Source organism: Musa acuminata, chromosome BXJ1-1 (genome assembly GCF_036884655.1).
Source record: "Musa acuminata AAA Group cultivar baxijiao chromosome BXJ1-1, Cavendish_Baxijiao_AAA, whole genome shotgun sequence".
In the NCBI taxonomy this organism is placed as follows: Eukaryota; Viridiplantae; Streptophyta; class Magnoliopsida; order Zingiberales; family Musaceae; genus Musa; species Musa acuminata.
In genome coordinates this window covers 22525874-22540948 of record NC_088327.1, presented here as the reverse complement: position 1 = coordinate 22540948, position 15075 = coordinate 22525874, and the positions used below count along the sequence as shown (strand labels likewise).

Sequence of the window (15075 nt, the reverse complement as noted above, 5' to 3'; positions counted from 1 at the left end):
TTTATTAGTTCGAAGAACGAGCGACGGACAAGTCCCGACGTCTCGCGAAGAGGGAAGCTTTACAAGCAATTCAGCGAGCACCTTACGTGTATTAGATAAAAGAGAGAAAGGAGGAAAACAAGGACTTTAGAAGGTAGAACGAATAGTTGCAAGTCCACAAACAACTGCTCACCAGGTGCCGGGCGCGAAGGCAAGTTCTCGTCAAGTCAACGTGCGAACTTGTGAAGATTTTTCAACGCCCGACAATATACTGAAGCCCCATCCAGCCCTGTGCCACCGGGGGGGTTTCTAGGGTGCTGAGATGGTTGACATTTCGCGAGGTGCAGCGGGCTGCAGAAAACAGCCCGCGGCACGCGAAAACGAAGCCATTTTGCGGCTTTTTAACCCAGCGCGGTGAGCGGTCGTACTGTGCGCTGCAACCTGTTCGAACATGTATTTTTACAAGTAAAAACACATAAAACCAAAGCAAAACAGGCTGTCATGTCTCTGTTCAAGCATGCAAAAGCGACGAACGATTCGTTGAACGAAGTTGTTGCGAGTGCGCGACGACCATTCGTGACATTCTGCCCCACTTAACCTGTCGACGCCCTCGTCGATGGTTGTTGGTAGTTGTTGATGATTGCTTCTTCATGTCGTAGGGCGTCTTCAGGCTCCTAACTTGCATTCAGTTCGAGGAAGCTTTCCCCACTCAGCACCATTAGGTAGCTTTATCTTGTGATCCGCTAGAATGGTATCAACTCGCTTCTCATAAGAGGCTATGGTGGGGGGTAGCCGAGTTGAAACATTTTGGGAAGCATCTTGCGGATCTCAGTGGTAGGCTTTCAAGTTGCTAGCGTGAAAAACATTGTGAATTTTGAGCCACGCCAGCAGCTGCAACCTGTAGGAGACGTTGCCCACCCTACTGATAATTGGGAAGGGCCCTTCATACTTGCGCATCAATCCTTTGTGTACTTTGTTCCTAAAGGATTGGAGTGATGCTAGTTGGAGCTTCACCAACACCAAATCGTCGACTTTGAACTCTTACGATCGCCTTCCCAAGTCGGCCCACTTCTTTATCTTTTTTATCGCCTTCTCCAAGTAAGCCCGCGCAATATCTGCATTTCAGTATCATTCTTTGGCAAAGTGATAAGCTGACGGACTACTCCCAATGTATCCGATAGCCAGGGTGTAAGGAGTCGACGGTTGTTGTCCTGTAATGATCTCGAATGGGCTCTTGTTGGACACAGAGCTCCGCTGCAAGTTGCAGGAGAATTGGGCTATGTCCAACAGCTTCACCCAATCTCGTTGGTTGGCACTCACGTAGTGCCGAAGATATTGTTCCAGGAGCGAGTTTATCCTTTCGATTTGGCCATCTGTCTAGGGGTGGAAGCTTGTGGAAAAGTATAACTTAGACCCCAATAATTTGAATAGCTCGGTCCAAAATCGTCACAAGAACCGAGCATCTCAATCACCGATAATATTATGCGAGACTCCCCAATACTTCACCATATTCTTCATCATCAACTTGGTCGCTTCCTCTGCTGAACAATGTAGGGGCACAGCAATAAAAGTTGTAAACTTTAAAAATCGATCGACTACTACGAGTATCGATCCCAATCCCCCTACTATCGGCAAGCTTAATATGAAGTCTAAGGAAATGCTCTCCCACGGCCTTTCTGGTACGGGCAACGATTCCAAAAGTCCTATCGGCTTCCGTTGCTCCACCTTGTCTTGTTGGCAAGTGAAGCACGTTCGAACATATTCCTCAACATCAGTCCCCATCTTCGGCAAATAGAAGGCCCTCTCCATGAGAGCCAAGGTTTTGTGAATACTCGGATGTCCAACCCAAAGGGAATCGTGACACTCTCTTAAGAGCTCACGCCTCAAATTGTCCACTTGAGGGATATAAACCCTATTCCATTTTGTGTAAATAAGTCCCTCCTGGACCTAAAGTCGTCGTGCCTTGCCTTCTTTGATGAGTTGCATCAGGGTTACTGCTTGGGGATCACTATACAGTCCATCCCTTATCTTGGAAAGGAAGTTGGAGTGCAATTGACTTACTTGGCCTCTGCCCTCCAAGCATTCACTCTCTCCACCTTCTGGCTCAATGCATCGACCACGACATTTGCTTTTCCGGGCTTGTACTCCATTGTCATATCAAACTCAGCCAGGAAGACCTGCCATCGTGCTTCCTTTGGGGAGACTTTCTTTTGAGTTTGGAAATAGCTTAAAGCGATGTTGTCTGTCCTCAGCACAAATCGCGATCCAAGAAGGTAGTGTCGCCAAACTCGTAAACAGTGGACCACCGCTGTCATCTCCTTCTCGTGCACCGGATACCGCCGCTCGGTCTCGTTGAGCTTGCGGCTCTCGTAGGCCACCGGATGACCCTCCTACATGAGTACTCCCCCAATAGCGAAGTCTGAAGCATCTGTATGGACTTCGAAGGGCTCCTTATAGTCCAACAATTTGAGCACCGGTTCTTCCAACACAACAACCTTCAGATCTTGGAATGCAGCTTCACATTTATCAAACCACCTCCAAGGCTGCTTCTTCTTCAGCAACTCCGTTAGTGGAGTTGCACGCTTCGAATACCCCGCTATGAAGCGTCGATAGCAGCGATTTAAAAAGGCGCTCGAGCGCTCGGGCGAGGCGAGGCGAGGCCCGAACGCCTCGCTAATCTTCCAAGCGACGCGCTTCAAAGAGGCGCCGCCTGGGCGCTCGCCCGAGCCTAGGAGCTGGGCGCTTCAGGCGAGCGCCTGGGTTAACCAAGGCGACCGAACCAGGATTTTAGGTCTGGTTCGATCCTGATTCGGTCTCCGGTGGTTAGTTGGTTCAATCGAACTAACTAAAACCGATATCAGTGACAACCCAATCCTAACCCTCGTTGCCACTGCCGCTCCCGATCTCGTTGCTCGCCGTTGTCACTGCTCGCAAACACTACCACTGTCGTCGCTCGCGCCTCCCGTTGCTCGCCGCTCCCGCTCCCGCTCCTGCTCCCGCTGCCGCTGCCTCTTTATACTCCGCTGCCGCTGCCGCTTCCTCTTTTCTCAATCAGCAGGCTCAACACCCCCTTACACTTCCTTCTTCTCCTTCTGTTAGCAGTATACAATATACTGTTAATAGTATACTGTATACTGTTAATATTGTTAGGTTTATTTAAAATTATTAATTTTCAATACTGTTAATAGATTAATAATATATTATTTTGATTTTAATACTGTTAATTTTTATTTATTTGAAATTATTACTAGGTTTCAAGATAAATAGCAAGTGTACAAAGCAACTCAATAGAATCTCCAATAGCATCAAAAAAAGATCCTGCATGGAAGTATAATTATTTGAAAGATCTGGAAGATCCTAATGCAGTGACTTGCATATTCTGCGATAAGACTACTAGAGGTGGTATTTTTCGTGCAAAACAACATCTAGTAGAAAATTTCAAGAATGCAGTAGCTTGCAAAAAGTGTCCACCTGAGGTAAAAGAAGAGTTGTTGAGTTATATGAATGAAAAGAAGACACAAAAGAATGAATCTTACAGGAATTTACCAAAAGACAATGTTAAACATCTCAGGGATGAAGAAGACGATTATTCTATGAGTATTAACCCAAGTGGAAAAAAAGTATATGACAAAAAAGGAAAAGAAGTTATGAGTACTAAGAAGGGTAAAAAAGGACCGATAGATCTATATATGTTTCAAGGATCCCAAAAACAAAAAGGGCAAGCAGGAGGCTCAAAATTTAGACAAATAAATATTATTGATGCTTGTGATAAAGAAATAAGAGAAAGAACAATTCAGCACATTGCTCGCTTCTTCTATCAGGCTGGTCTACCCCTTAGTACAACTCGTTTAGACAGTTTTAAGGTTATGATTGAAGCTATTGGAAGATATGGTGCAGGATTAAAACCTCCAAGTTATTCTGAGATGCAAGTTTCATTGCTGCAAAAAGAGTTGAATTATACAAATGACTTACTAAAGGGTCATAAAGAATCATGGGCAACACATGGTTGCTCTATTATGTCAGATGTTTGGACTGACAGGAGGCGTAGGAGTATAATTAATTTTATGGTTAATTGTTCTTTAGGGACTATGTTTGTGAAGTCAATACAATAATTTAAAAAGCACTAGGCACCAAAAGGCGTCAAGGTCCAAAAATGTCCGAGGCGCTAGGCGCTTGCCCGAGCGAAGCAAGACGCTAAAATATAAAAAAAATATAATATAATTAATAAATAAAATTATTTAAATAAAAAAAAATATGTTATTAAATTAAAAATCAAGTATAAATCATAAAAAATAAATAAATCATAATAGTATATTTTTTTATTTTTAAATAAAAAATATACTATTAAATAAATAAAAATTAATAGTATTAAAATAAAAATAATATATTATTAATCTAATAAATAAAAAATACTATTATTAGTATACAATTAGCAGTATACTGTTAATATACTGTTAACAGTATAGTGAGAAGAGTATGAGAAGACCGAGGCTGTTGAGGCAACGACAGTGGTAGCAGGCGACGGCCGTAGTTGGACCGGGAGTGAGAGTGGCGAGCGGCGAAGACAGCGGGAGCGGTGAGCAACAGCGGGAGTGGGAGCGGGAGCTGCGAGCGGCAGCGACGAGCGACAATGGGTGCGGAGACAGCAGCGACGAGTAACGACAGCAGCGACGAGCAGTGATTGTGGCAACAGGGAGCAACGACAACGGAGAAGAAATCTCGGCTACAAAATCACGAGTGTTAGAGTTGGGGAAGTCGGGGAAATAGCGAGAGGGAGCCTGATATCGATGATTTAGTTGGTTCGATTGAACCAACTAAAGAACCGGAGACCAACCAAACCTAAAAATTTGGTTCGGTCGGCTGGTTTAACCCAGGCGCTCGCCCGAAGCACCCGACGCCTGGGCTTGAGCGAGCACCTAGGCGGCGCCTCTTTGAAGCGAGACGCCTGGACATTAAGCGCGGCGCTCGGGCCTCGCCTCGCCTCGCTTGAGCGCCCAAGCGCCTATTGAAATCATGGAGTCAATAGATGCTTCATCTTTTGTAAAATATAGAGACAAGATATATAATTTACTTGATAACTTCATGGGAGAAATTGGAGAACAAAATATCGTTCAAATCATAACCGACAATGGAAGCAACTATATTTTAGCTGGTAATATTCATCTTTTGAATTTGTTAATTATTTTATCTTCAATTAAATGTGTTAAACTCTTAAGTCTTATCATTTTTGTTATCCTTTGTGGTAAATTGCTTGAATCAAAAAGACAACACTTGTATTGGACTCCATGTGCAGCACATTGTACTGATTTAATGTTGGAGAATATTGGAAAGATCTTAGAAATCAAGAAAACCTTAGAAAGGGCAATTTTTGTTGTTGGATTTCTTTATAATCACATTGGGGCTTTGAATATGATGAGAGAATTTACAGGGAATAAAGAATTAATGAGACATGGTGTCACCCGATTTGCTACTTAATTCTTGACATTACAGAGCGTGCATCGTCAAAAACATAATCTGAGAAACATGTTTACCTCTGAGAAATGGGTGACAAGCAAATGGGCAAAAAAGGCAAAAGTCAAGAGGGCTGCTGATATCATCTTAATGCTATCCTTTTGGAATCATGTAGTTTATATATTAAAGGTAACGGGCCCTCTTGTTCGAGTCCTTCGGTTGGTGGATACTGAAAATAAGCCTGCAATGGGATATATTTACGAGGCTATGGATAGAGCAAAGGAGACGATTAAAAGATCTTTTAATAAAAATGAAGAAAAATATGAGAAAATTTTTACAATTGACGAAAGATGGAATTGTCAACTTCGTCGTCCCTTACATGCAGCAGGATATTATTTGAACCCTGAATTCTTTTATAAGATTAAATATGTTGGGTTTGATGCAGAAGTTTTGGATGGGTTATATCAGTGCGTTGCAAGATTAGTTCCCAGCCTTGAGGTTCAAGATAAGATTATTCATGAATTATCTTTATATAAAAATGTCGAAGGCCTTTTTGGAATTTCAATTGTCGTTCGATTCAGGACAACTACGTCTCCAGATATTAATAATTTGATATAATTAATTTCATATGTATTATGTTACTATGTTATTGTTAATAATAACATAAATTTTGCAACTGAATGATGGAGTCTATTTGGAAATTCCACCCCGAACTTACAACAATTTGCTATCAAAGTACTTAGTTTGATATGTAGTGCTTCGGGTTGTGAGCGAAACTGGAGTGTCTTTGAGCATGTAAGGATCACTAAATATTTTTATTTTAATTTATTTATTTATTTAGATAGATGTATTAATATATTTTTAAATTATATGACATGACAGATTCACTCGAAGAGAAGAAATCGATTGGAACATCAACGATTACACGATCTTGTTTACATAAAGTATAATCAAGCTTTGAAGGCTCGCCATGATTTGCAAAATAGATTTGATTCAATCTCATTGCAAGATATTAATGATTCAAATGAGTGGTTAGTAGGAGAAATAGGTGCAAACTTGCAAGATGCCGAAGACGAGCTTGTATTTGAAGATGATAGATTGACATGGGGAGATGTGGCAAGAGCTTCAAGTGCTGGAGAATTACAAACATATACAAGACAGATGTCAAAGAGAAAAATGAGTGCAAAAGCATCAAGCTTGGCTCCTGCTATTGTTGAAGACATAGAGAATGAAACATATCTTGATGAAGAGGAAGGAGTCGAAGGACAAGAGGAAGAAGACGAATTCAATGAAGATGATTTATGTGAAAATAATGATAATATTGATTATGATTGGTCAAACAAGTCCGCAATGAGTGGGATTGGATACTTGTTCTTCACCGTCACTTTGTTGAGGGCTCGATAATCAACGCATAGTCGGAGGCTCCCATCTTGTTTCTTTTGGAAGAGAACCGAAGCTCCAAATGGTGCTTTAGAACTGCGGATGAGACCACCGCTTAGCAGTTCATCTAATTGCTTTCTGAGTTCTACCAACTCAGGAGGGGGCATGCAGTATAGTGGTCTTGCTGGAGGCTTCACTCCTGGCTCCAGCTCGATATGATGATCCACGCCTCTGCGTGGCGGTAGAGTCTTCGGTAACTCGAGTGGCATAACGTCTGTGAACTCCTTCAATACGTTAGCCACAACAGCAGGTTCATGAATGGCCTTCTCGTAGAGTGGCTCTAGCTTCATAGCAACCACGAATGTTAATTCGTCTTTTCGTACCTCCTTCTTTAGTTGTAATGTCGATATCTGTTGGGGTTCCCTGGTTCCTCTTCGAGAGATGGGAACCACACAGGGGTCGTCACCTCCCATCATACATAGGGAGTTTAGGAACGGCATTGGCACCAACTTCGCTGCGTGCATGAATTTCATTCCAAAAATCACTTGGAAGTCATCCAGTGGCACCGCCATCATGTTTGTGATCCCGCTCCATGTTCCGATCTTGATGGGAACTCCCTTTGCCAACCCGGAGTTTCGCTTGGCCTCCGAGTTCACCGCCTTCATTCGACTTGGGTTCTTCTCCAAGATCAACCCAAGTCACTTTGCTTCTCGATCGACAATAAAGTTATCGGTAGCGCCCGTGACCACCATTGCATGAGTTGTTTGGCCATTGAGCTTAATGTCTACGTACATCAGCTCGTTACTTCCTGCTTTTTGTGGCCTTGCCTTCATGTTCTCCCTCGCTTGACCCCGCATAGCGTTCAATAAACGCATTACTCCCATCCGGGGTCCTTGCGACTCCTCATCGTCGTTGTTGGATTCTGAACTACTTGAACTAAGAGCGACAGCTTTGCCCTTGTCCGATCTGGGGGGGTGGATGGAAGCTGTTAAAGTATTGAGTGCTTGCTTCTGTGGGCACTCCCTCACCAAGTGCGGCCCTCCGCACAAGAAGCATCCGCCAATCTTCGGGGCCTTGCCTTTTGAGCTTGGCCCTTTGTGGGAACTCTTATTCCTTTGTTCGCCCCCGAGCTCCTTCCCTCAAGAATATTTTGGTGGGCGATTTCCTGAAGATTGTTTCTTTTTTCCCAGGTCCTCAGAGATAACAAAGTCAGTGAGCCTTTCTGCAGCAGCAATTGCCCCGATCATATCGGTGACATTCCTTCGATGCAGTTCTTGTTGAGCCCAAGGCTTCAAACCATCGACGAAGCTGAACAGCTTATCCTTTTTAGACATGTCCTGTATGTACAGCATTAGCGTAGAAAATTGCTTCACGTAGTCTCGAATGGAAGTACTTTGGCGGAGTTGTCTTAGTTTCCTCCTTGCGACGAACTTTGTGTTCTCGAGTAGAAACTGAGTTCTCAACTCCCGCTTTAAGTCCTCCCATATGTCCACCCGACATCGACCTTGTTGGATCTCCTCCCAACAAGTTCGCCACCAAAGTTTTGCATCCCCGTTCAGATACATGGTTGCTATTGAAACTTTGGTATCTTCAGAATCAGGCTTTGTAGCTCGAAAATATTGTTCCATGTCAAACAAGAAATTCTCGAGTTCTTTTGCATCCCTAGCACCTCCATAGCAATGAGGCTCAAGTGCCCTCAGATTTTATGGCAGTGCAACGCGGGTGTTGCTCCCTCCTGCATTTAGTGCACTTGTGAGTGCTGTCACTTTAGAAGTTAGTTTCGCCACAACTTCGTGCAAATGTTGCACGGAGTCTTTAGTATCATCCGTCAGTCAATCGACTAGGGCCTCAACCTTGTCGATTCGGGATTCAGCTTCTTCTTGCGAGCTCTCTACCCCGAGAAGCCTTCGTTGGCCTTGGTAGAGTTCTTCCAAGCTTGCTTCGAGAACATCCAAGCAGGTTTCCGCTACTGTAAGTCTCTCCTTATGGCTCTTCTTCCCGGTTGGCGCTCCAGATTGTGCCTCCTCCGCTCGCGGAGAGTAGCCAATTTCTCGCTCATCATGTTCGCTGCCACGATCCTCCAAAGCGGCTCCAACGACATGAGAGCGAGTTTGCACTTGCAGCCCACCTGCGATTGCTTGGGGCAAAGGTCCGGCTTGCCTCGCCTTGCTTGATTTGCCACAATGTCACAGACTTAGTTAGAATTGCCTAAGTCGTGAGGCAACCTTGCGACCAAGACGCGAACTTAGCTTGAGTTGCCTAAGTCGCGAAGCACCCTTGTGCCAACTTCTCGGACTTAACTGGGATTGCCTAAGTCTTGACACGCCCTTGCGATATGCATCCGCAAAGGTCAGCCAGTTTGCAACCTCACTCAAGTCTCGAAGGACCTGTAAAAGAGAAAGTTGATTAGTTCAAAAAACGAGCGACGGACAAGTCCCGACGTCTCGCGAAGAGAGAAGCTTTACAAGCAATTCAGCGAGCACGTTACGTGCATTAGAGAAAAGAGAGAAAGGAGGAAAATAAGGACTTTAGAAGGTAGAACAAATAGTTACAAGTCCACAAACAACTGCTCACCGGGTGCTAGGTGCGAAGGCAAGTTCCCATCAAGTCAACGTGCGAACTTGTGAAGATTTTTCAACGCCCGATAATATACCAAAGCCCCATCCAGCCCTGTGCCACCCAGGGGGTTCTAGGGTGCTGAGATGGCTGACATTTCGCGCAGTGCAACAGGCTGCAGAAAACAACCCGCGGCAAGCGAAAACGGAGCCATTTTTAGGCTTTTTGACCCGACGTGGTAAGCGATCGTATTGTGCACTACAACCTGTTCGAACATGTATTTTTACAAGCAAAAACACACAAAACCAAGGCAAAACAGACTGTCATGTCTCTGTTCAAGCATGCAAAAGTGACGAACGGTTCGTTGAACGAAGTTGTTGTGAGTGCGCGATGACCGTTCGTAACAACACGACTACTCTTAGCCATGCAAGTGATGAACGAATCAAGACGGAAAGACTTGACTCATCCCATAAAGATACAGTTAGAGTCATAAGGCCTCAACGCGAGATAAGGGTCTATCATAAGGCCTCAGCATGAGATAAGAGTTCATCGAGGCGAATACTCTTGAAGAATATGTCGATGTGCCAACAAATCAGTTGCCAAATCCCCTTCCACGAGAATACAAAGTGGAATAGTAGTTCAAACTCTGTGAAGGAGTCAAATATTCAATCAACCATCCACATTGGGCATCATATTTAGAGTGAGAGAATCTCCAGGACTTCTCAAGCAAGTTGTTGGACAAAGGACTACTCTAGAGCCTATATTCGCTCATGGGTATTCCAATGCTTTCGAGGGGCAAGACCGAGTGAATGATTGTCAAGGCAATAAGATGAGGGTGGTGACCACACTGAAAAGTTAAAGTCCAATTAATAGAAGATCAAATAGGAAATGCTTCTTAAGTTTGATTCAATAAAGGCAAGGCATTGCAATGGCCACAAGTCCAAGTGGGACTCGATTATCCAAGGAGAATTTGGTCAAGAAAGCATTGAACCAAAGGCCATGAACATCGGATGGGGAATTGTACCACAACAACGGATCTTCCTAGTCACAAATGGTGCATCAACAACCCCGAAAGCGCAACCAAAACTATTACATAGGCGCTCTACAAGGGCAAAACCTAGATCAAGTTCCTAGTACTCCACAAGTGTGATAGTGAAGAGTAGGCAAAATCAAGTAACCAATTCGTAACAAGGAATACATCATGAGGAATTTGGTTGAAGCCAATCAAAGTAACCCAATTTGGATGAGTACAACCTGATTAAATATTCCTCTTCTAAATTTCTTTCTATAGTGAGCACCAAGAATTGAGATTAAGATATCTTAACATTTTCTTTTACTTTTGTTCTCCTATCTCTACACCTCTTCCTTTCAACTCTCCCAATCCGCTCGTCGTAACCTGCCACCACTTGCACTTCTTGAAATTAATGCAAAATCTTCATCATTCTTATACACCACTTCATGATTGTATTCTACCATGTTGAACCCTAGAGGATGCATTAGAGAAGGTGTGGATGGTTGAGTTTCAAAACAACAACAAGATTTCACCTTACAAGACAATGGATCAAGGAGTTGGTGAGGAAGTATTATCTTCTCTATGGCCTAATCGTTTATGCTTGCATTGATTTAAATGTGAGATCATTTTGGTTCATCATCCACAACCTATGTGAACTATATTTCCATTATTGATGTTTGGAATTGGTCCAATTGGTATCCTATCTTTATTTTTAATAACATTTTTCCTTTGCTATTCTGGCTTATTTTTATTTTCATGGAAATGATTAGATCAAGGAGATAGTAACAATCACCATCTTACAAAACGTTCTTGACTTAATGCAAGTTACTAATAAACTCTTCATCCCTTGGTTCACAATCCAAATACAGACAAGGTTGTTAACAAGAGGGGTACTCTTGTTAACACATGTTATAATTTTTATCTACTACTCTTATGACACTCCATCCAATTCAGAATTATTGTTGTTGAACATTGATTATAAATTGCATCTTATGCATATTCTTCATGAAATTCCAATATTCGTGCCTTTTCATTTTAATTCTACATTTTATATGTTCAGCCTTATTTTTTTTTTTTTTATTGTTTCCATTTTACTGTTCCCATCTAATCTCACAGTTTATTCATCCAAAAAGTTCTTAGGTGTCAAGCATCAATAAGTGCCTATGTTCTTGCCACAAAGCTATACTAATGTTTTACTGCTATCAATTATATTTCTTTCTTTTGTTTTTATTATTGTATTATCAGTGGTTTCCTTTGGAACCTTTCTCCACTCATTTTAGTTCTCAAGCTTTAATTTATGATATGTTAGGATGGGTGATTTATTTCCCTTCCAAAAATATAGTTCAGTTCTGTCATTGGAATAAATGTTCTTATAAATATTTTTTTCCTTTCTTTTCTCCTCTTCGCCTTCTTCTTTCTTTTTCTCTTTTTTATGGTGAAATCCTTAGAATTTCAAGATTTGATGGTATCTAGTGATTCTTATAAGACCATGGTGACAAACACAAATCATCTCAACAGTGAGGCTCTAACAATAAACATTTCTTTTGGTTTTGCCTGCCATGCTTGCATGTATGCAATCATTCATGGCCAAATCCATGATATAGAACCCTTAACTTAAATTTGTATTATAACAGTAAAATTATACAATAAATCAGCTTATTTAATTTGTTGATATTTTAGATCATTCATAAGATGCTCCTTCAGAAAAGCTTTAAGGTTTGTTTTATAGAGTCAACAGGGGTATTACACATTAGCAAAGAAACAGTACCTTGACACAAAGAAAAAGAAATACAAGAATCAGAAACTAATCTTCATTATGTATTATAACTTCACAATGATATTTTTTATTTGGTTTCATGTTGTATATTCTTAATATAATATAAAAGAATTTTGGAACATTATATTCAGATATTAAAATGATCTTTAAAGTAGAAGCGTTTTTTATAAAATTAGTTTTATATAAAAATAAATTTATGTTATTTTCTATCATGAATCATAGTTCTCTTGTTGACTAAATATTTCGATCTATAATTCAGCCATTTTGTCTATCTTGAACATGGCAGAGGATTTTTGCCATTTTTATATTATCATATCAGAAAGATCCTTTCCAAACATATTATGACAATATTATTTTTATTCCAACTCAATGATTGAAGGCAGAGCCTACCTTCCACTTCAATGATATAAGTTTTGGCTGTAGATGTGGACCTTAGATATGTAACTATGCTTCAAATCTTGCCTAGAGGTTAATGACAAATTCATCCGCACAAAAAATGCTACTTGTCAATTTTGAATTTTTGATTTAAAAGTAATTTCTTATCTTAATTTGTTTTATCTCTATTAATGTATACCCATCCTTATGTGTTCGCCTTTTCTTAACTCGTGAAAAGTGTTGACGTAGAAATTAATTTGGATTATTTCAATAGCTTTGTAATCTTGGATGGAGTTTTATTGATTATTATATACACACTTTTTAATTAAGTAATCTTAATTATAAAAAAAGCCATATAAGTTAAAGAATAGGAACCTGAAACTACTAATTGAGATTTTTTTTCATTCATGATATGAGGATATCAAAAGGATAAAATTTGTCTCTTATTGATTATTATATTTAATCTCAATTAAATATTACATTTTTCACAGTAAATAAGATAATAGACATTGCCATGCCAACTAACACAAATAAGCATTGATGATCAGAGTTGAAAACACCAACAGTTTACAATATGGATAGATAATGCACAAACTGTCAGTATCAAACTAACTATTGAAGTAGATAGATAGTCACCTTTTACTGCATCAAGAAAACCTATGAGAGGATTCTTTTCATCACTACCTTTACCAGCGAGAGAATCTGTCAGAGAAAAGCACTCAAGTTAATGAACAGTGATTTATTTTATTTTTACAGGAAGCCATGCATAACTCAGAATGACAAAGAAAAGAAACATAATTCAAAGAAAAAAAATAAAACAATGTACATGCAGATATCTGATTCCGGTCGTAGAAAAACCTCAAATATATGGATTTCGACATCTCTAACAGAAAACTCACTGTTGTTACTAACTGCAGTTAGCAGCATCAGAAGACTCATCAGGTCCTTCATACACTAGAAAAATCTTAGAAAACTTTGATCATCGAGGTTACAGAAACACTGATTACTCCCACAAATAAATGTTTCTCGCATTATCTTTTAATTTCTTGAAAAGCTCGTTCATCATCCGGAGGAACACTTAACTGAAATTATTATTTATCAATATACTGGTCAAAAAATGTGGGACAAATGATCAAAACGAAAAGGCAAGAAAATTCGAAAACGAAAAAAGGAGCATAAAACCCTAAAAGAAGACTTTGGATTCCGAGTAACAGATCAAAGCATGCGACAAGATCGATACGTTATAATAACCGAATCGGTGACTCAGAAAATGCCAACGAGCGAGAGTAAGGGACCACCGTTGCCTGCCCAGGCCTCCTCGGACGACTTCGTGTAGAGGAGATCCTCCGGCAGATCCACGTTGTCGCTCGCCATCGGCACCGCGCCGGCTCGCAGAGGAACGCAGAGATCGGGTCCCCGGAAGCCGAAAAAGGGTTTCCGAGGCGGCAAAACCGCCGAATCCAAGGGATCGAAGGCGAGACGTGGGAGAGATGGGCGATCCGTAGGAAGGATGGTTTGGTGATTGGATACTTTGGGAGCAGTTTGGGAGCGTCACGGCTAGGGGATTTGAAGGCGATTAGGAGACGGGAACGGAAGTGTCAGATCGTCGAGAGAGCCGACGGAGCGAGCGAGCGTGCGTGCGCGATGGGGAGGCACTGAGGCCGCCTATAAATTTGGGGCTTTGAGGATTTTTATTTTCTTTTTCTTTTTTTTACTTATAATACATATTATTCCCTAAAAACAACTATCTCAATCTCTTTCAGTCTCCTTGATTTTTTTTTTTTTCCCACGGATCACATTATTTTTTTAATTGAACAAAAAAATCATCAATCACTTTTTAGACTTTTTAATATTTTTCTTCCTATTCAAACTCAATTTAATTGAAGTTATTTAATCAACCCAAATTTAAATCGGTCTAAAATAAAATAATATCATTTTTATTTATTTATTTTAATACATAAAATAATTATACAAAATTGATCTTAAAATTAAATACCAAATATTATTAAAAAACAATGTATGAACAGTGAAATCAAGAAAATTATAATGTATATAATATAATAATATTATGATGATTTTTCTAAAAAATCCTTATTTTTATCCTTCTCCTAATGAGAGCGCCCCGTGTTAGTCTTTTTTTTTTTTTTTTCTCGTAATGTCCTTTACAATTTCAGTCCAAAAAAAATGTCTTTTTATCTTTTAACTGATATTTCTTTCTTTTAAACTCATTCAATTGAATCAGCTCGTTCGATTGAATGGACTCAATTAATCAAAAACTTAAACAAGTACAAAATATATAATATCTAAAAAATTAAATAATAATAATATATATCCATTTATATTAACATATGTTAGGATTAATACCATACTAAAATGGAGGAGAAAGGGGGTGAATTAGTACTTACGATAAAAACATCGATTTTGAAACTTCTGAAAATCGATATCGGAAAGATGTTAACTTAAACACTTTCACAAGCGCAGTGAAAGTAAAAAATCAGTTTATAATTAAAATAAAAAGCTTAAAGTAAATACAAAACAGATTTTT

General features: G+C 40.3%; 1 protein-coding gene across 4 annotated transcripts in view; it reads right to left on the bottom strand.

Annotated features, from left to right (window-relative positions):
• LOC103972804 (uncharacterized) overlaps positions 1-14188 on the bottom strand; it is a 33774-nt gene extending 19586 nt beyond the window's left edge. For 2 of the 4 annotated variants that reach the window (XR_001976425.2, XR_001976426.2), the window contains exons 1-2: positions 13829-14188; positions 13167-13232 (exon numbers count right to left, since the gene is read on the bottom strand). Coding sequence is in view for 1 of the 4 variants with exons in the window: in XM_009387167.3 (XP_009385442.2) it covers positions 13167-13232; positions 13829-13904 (142 nt within the window). In the remaining 3 variants the exon portion in view is untranslated. Of the gene's footprint in view, positions 1-13166; positions 13233-13828 lie in introns of those variants that run through there. The other 2 variants (XM_009387167.3, XM_065189440.1) reach the window with 2 other exon arrangements.
• Between the last annotated feature and the right edge of the window lie 887 nt (positions 14189-15075).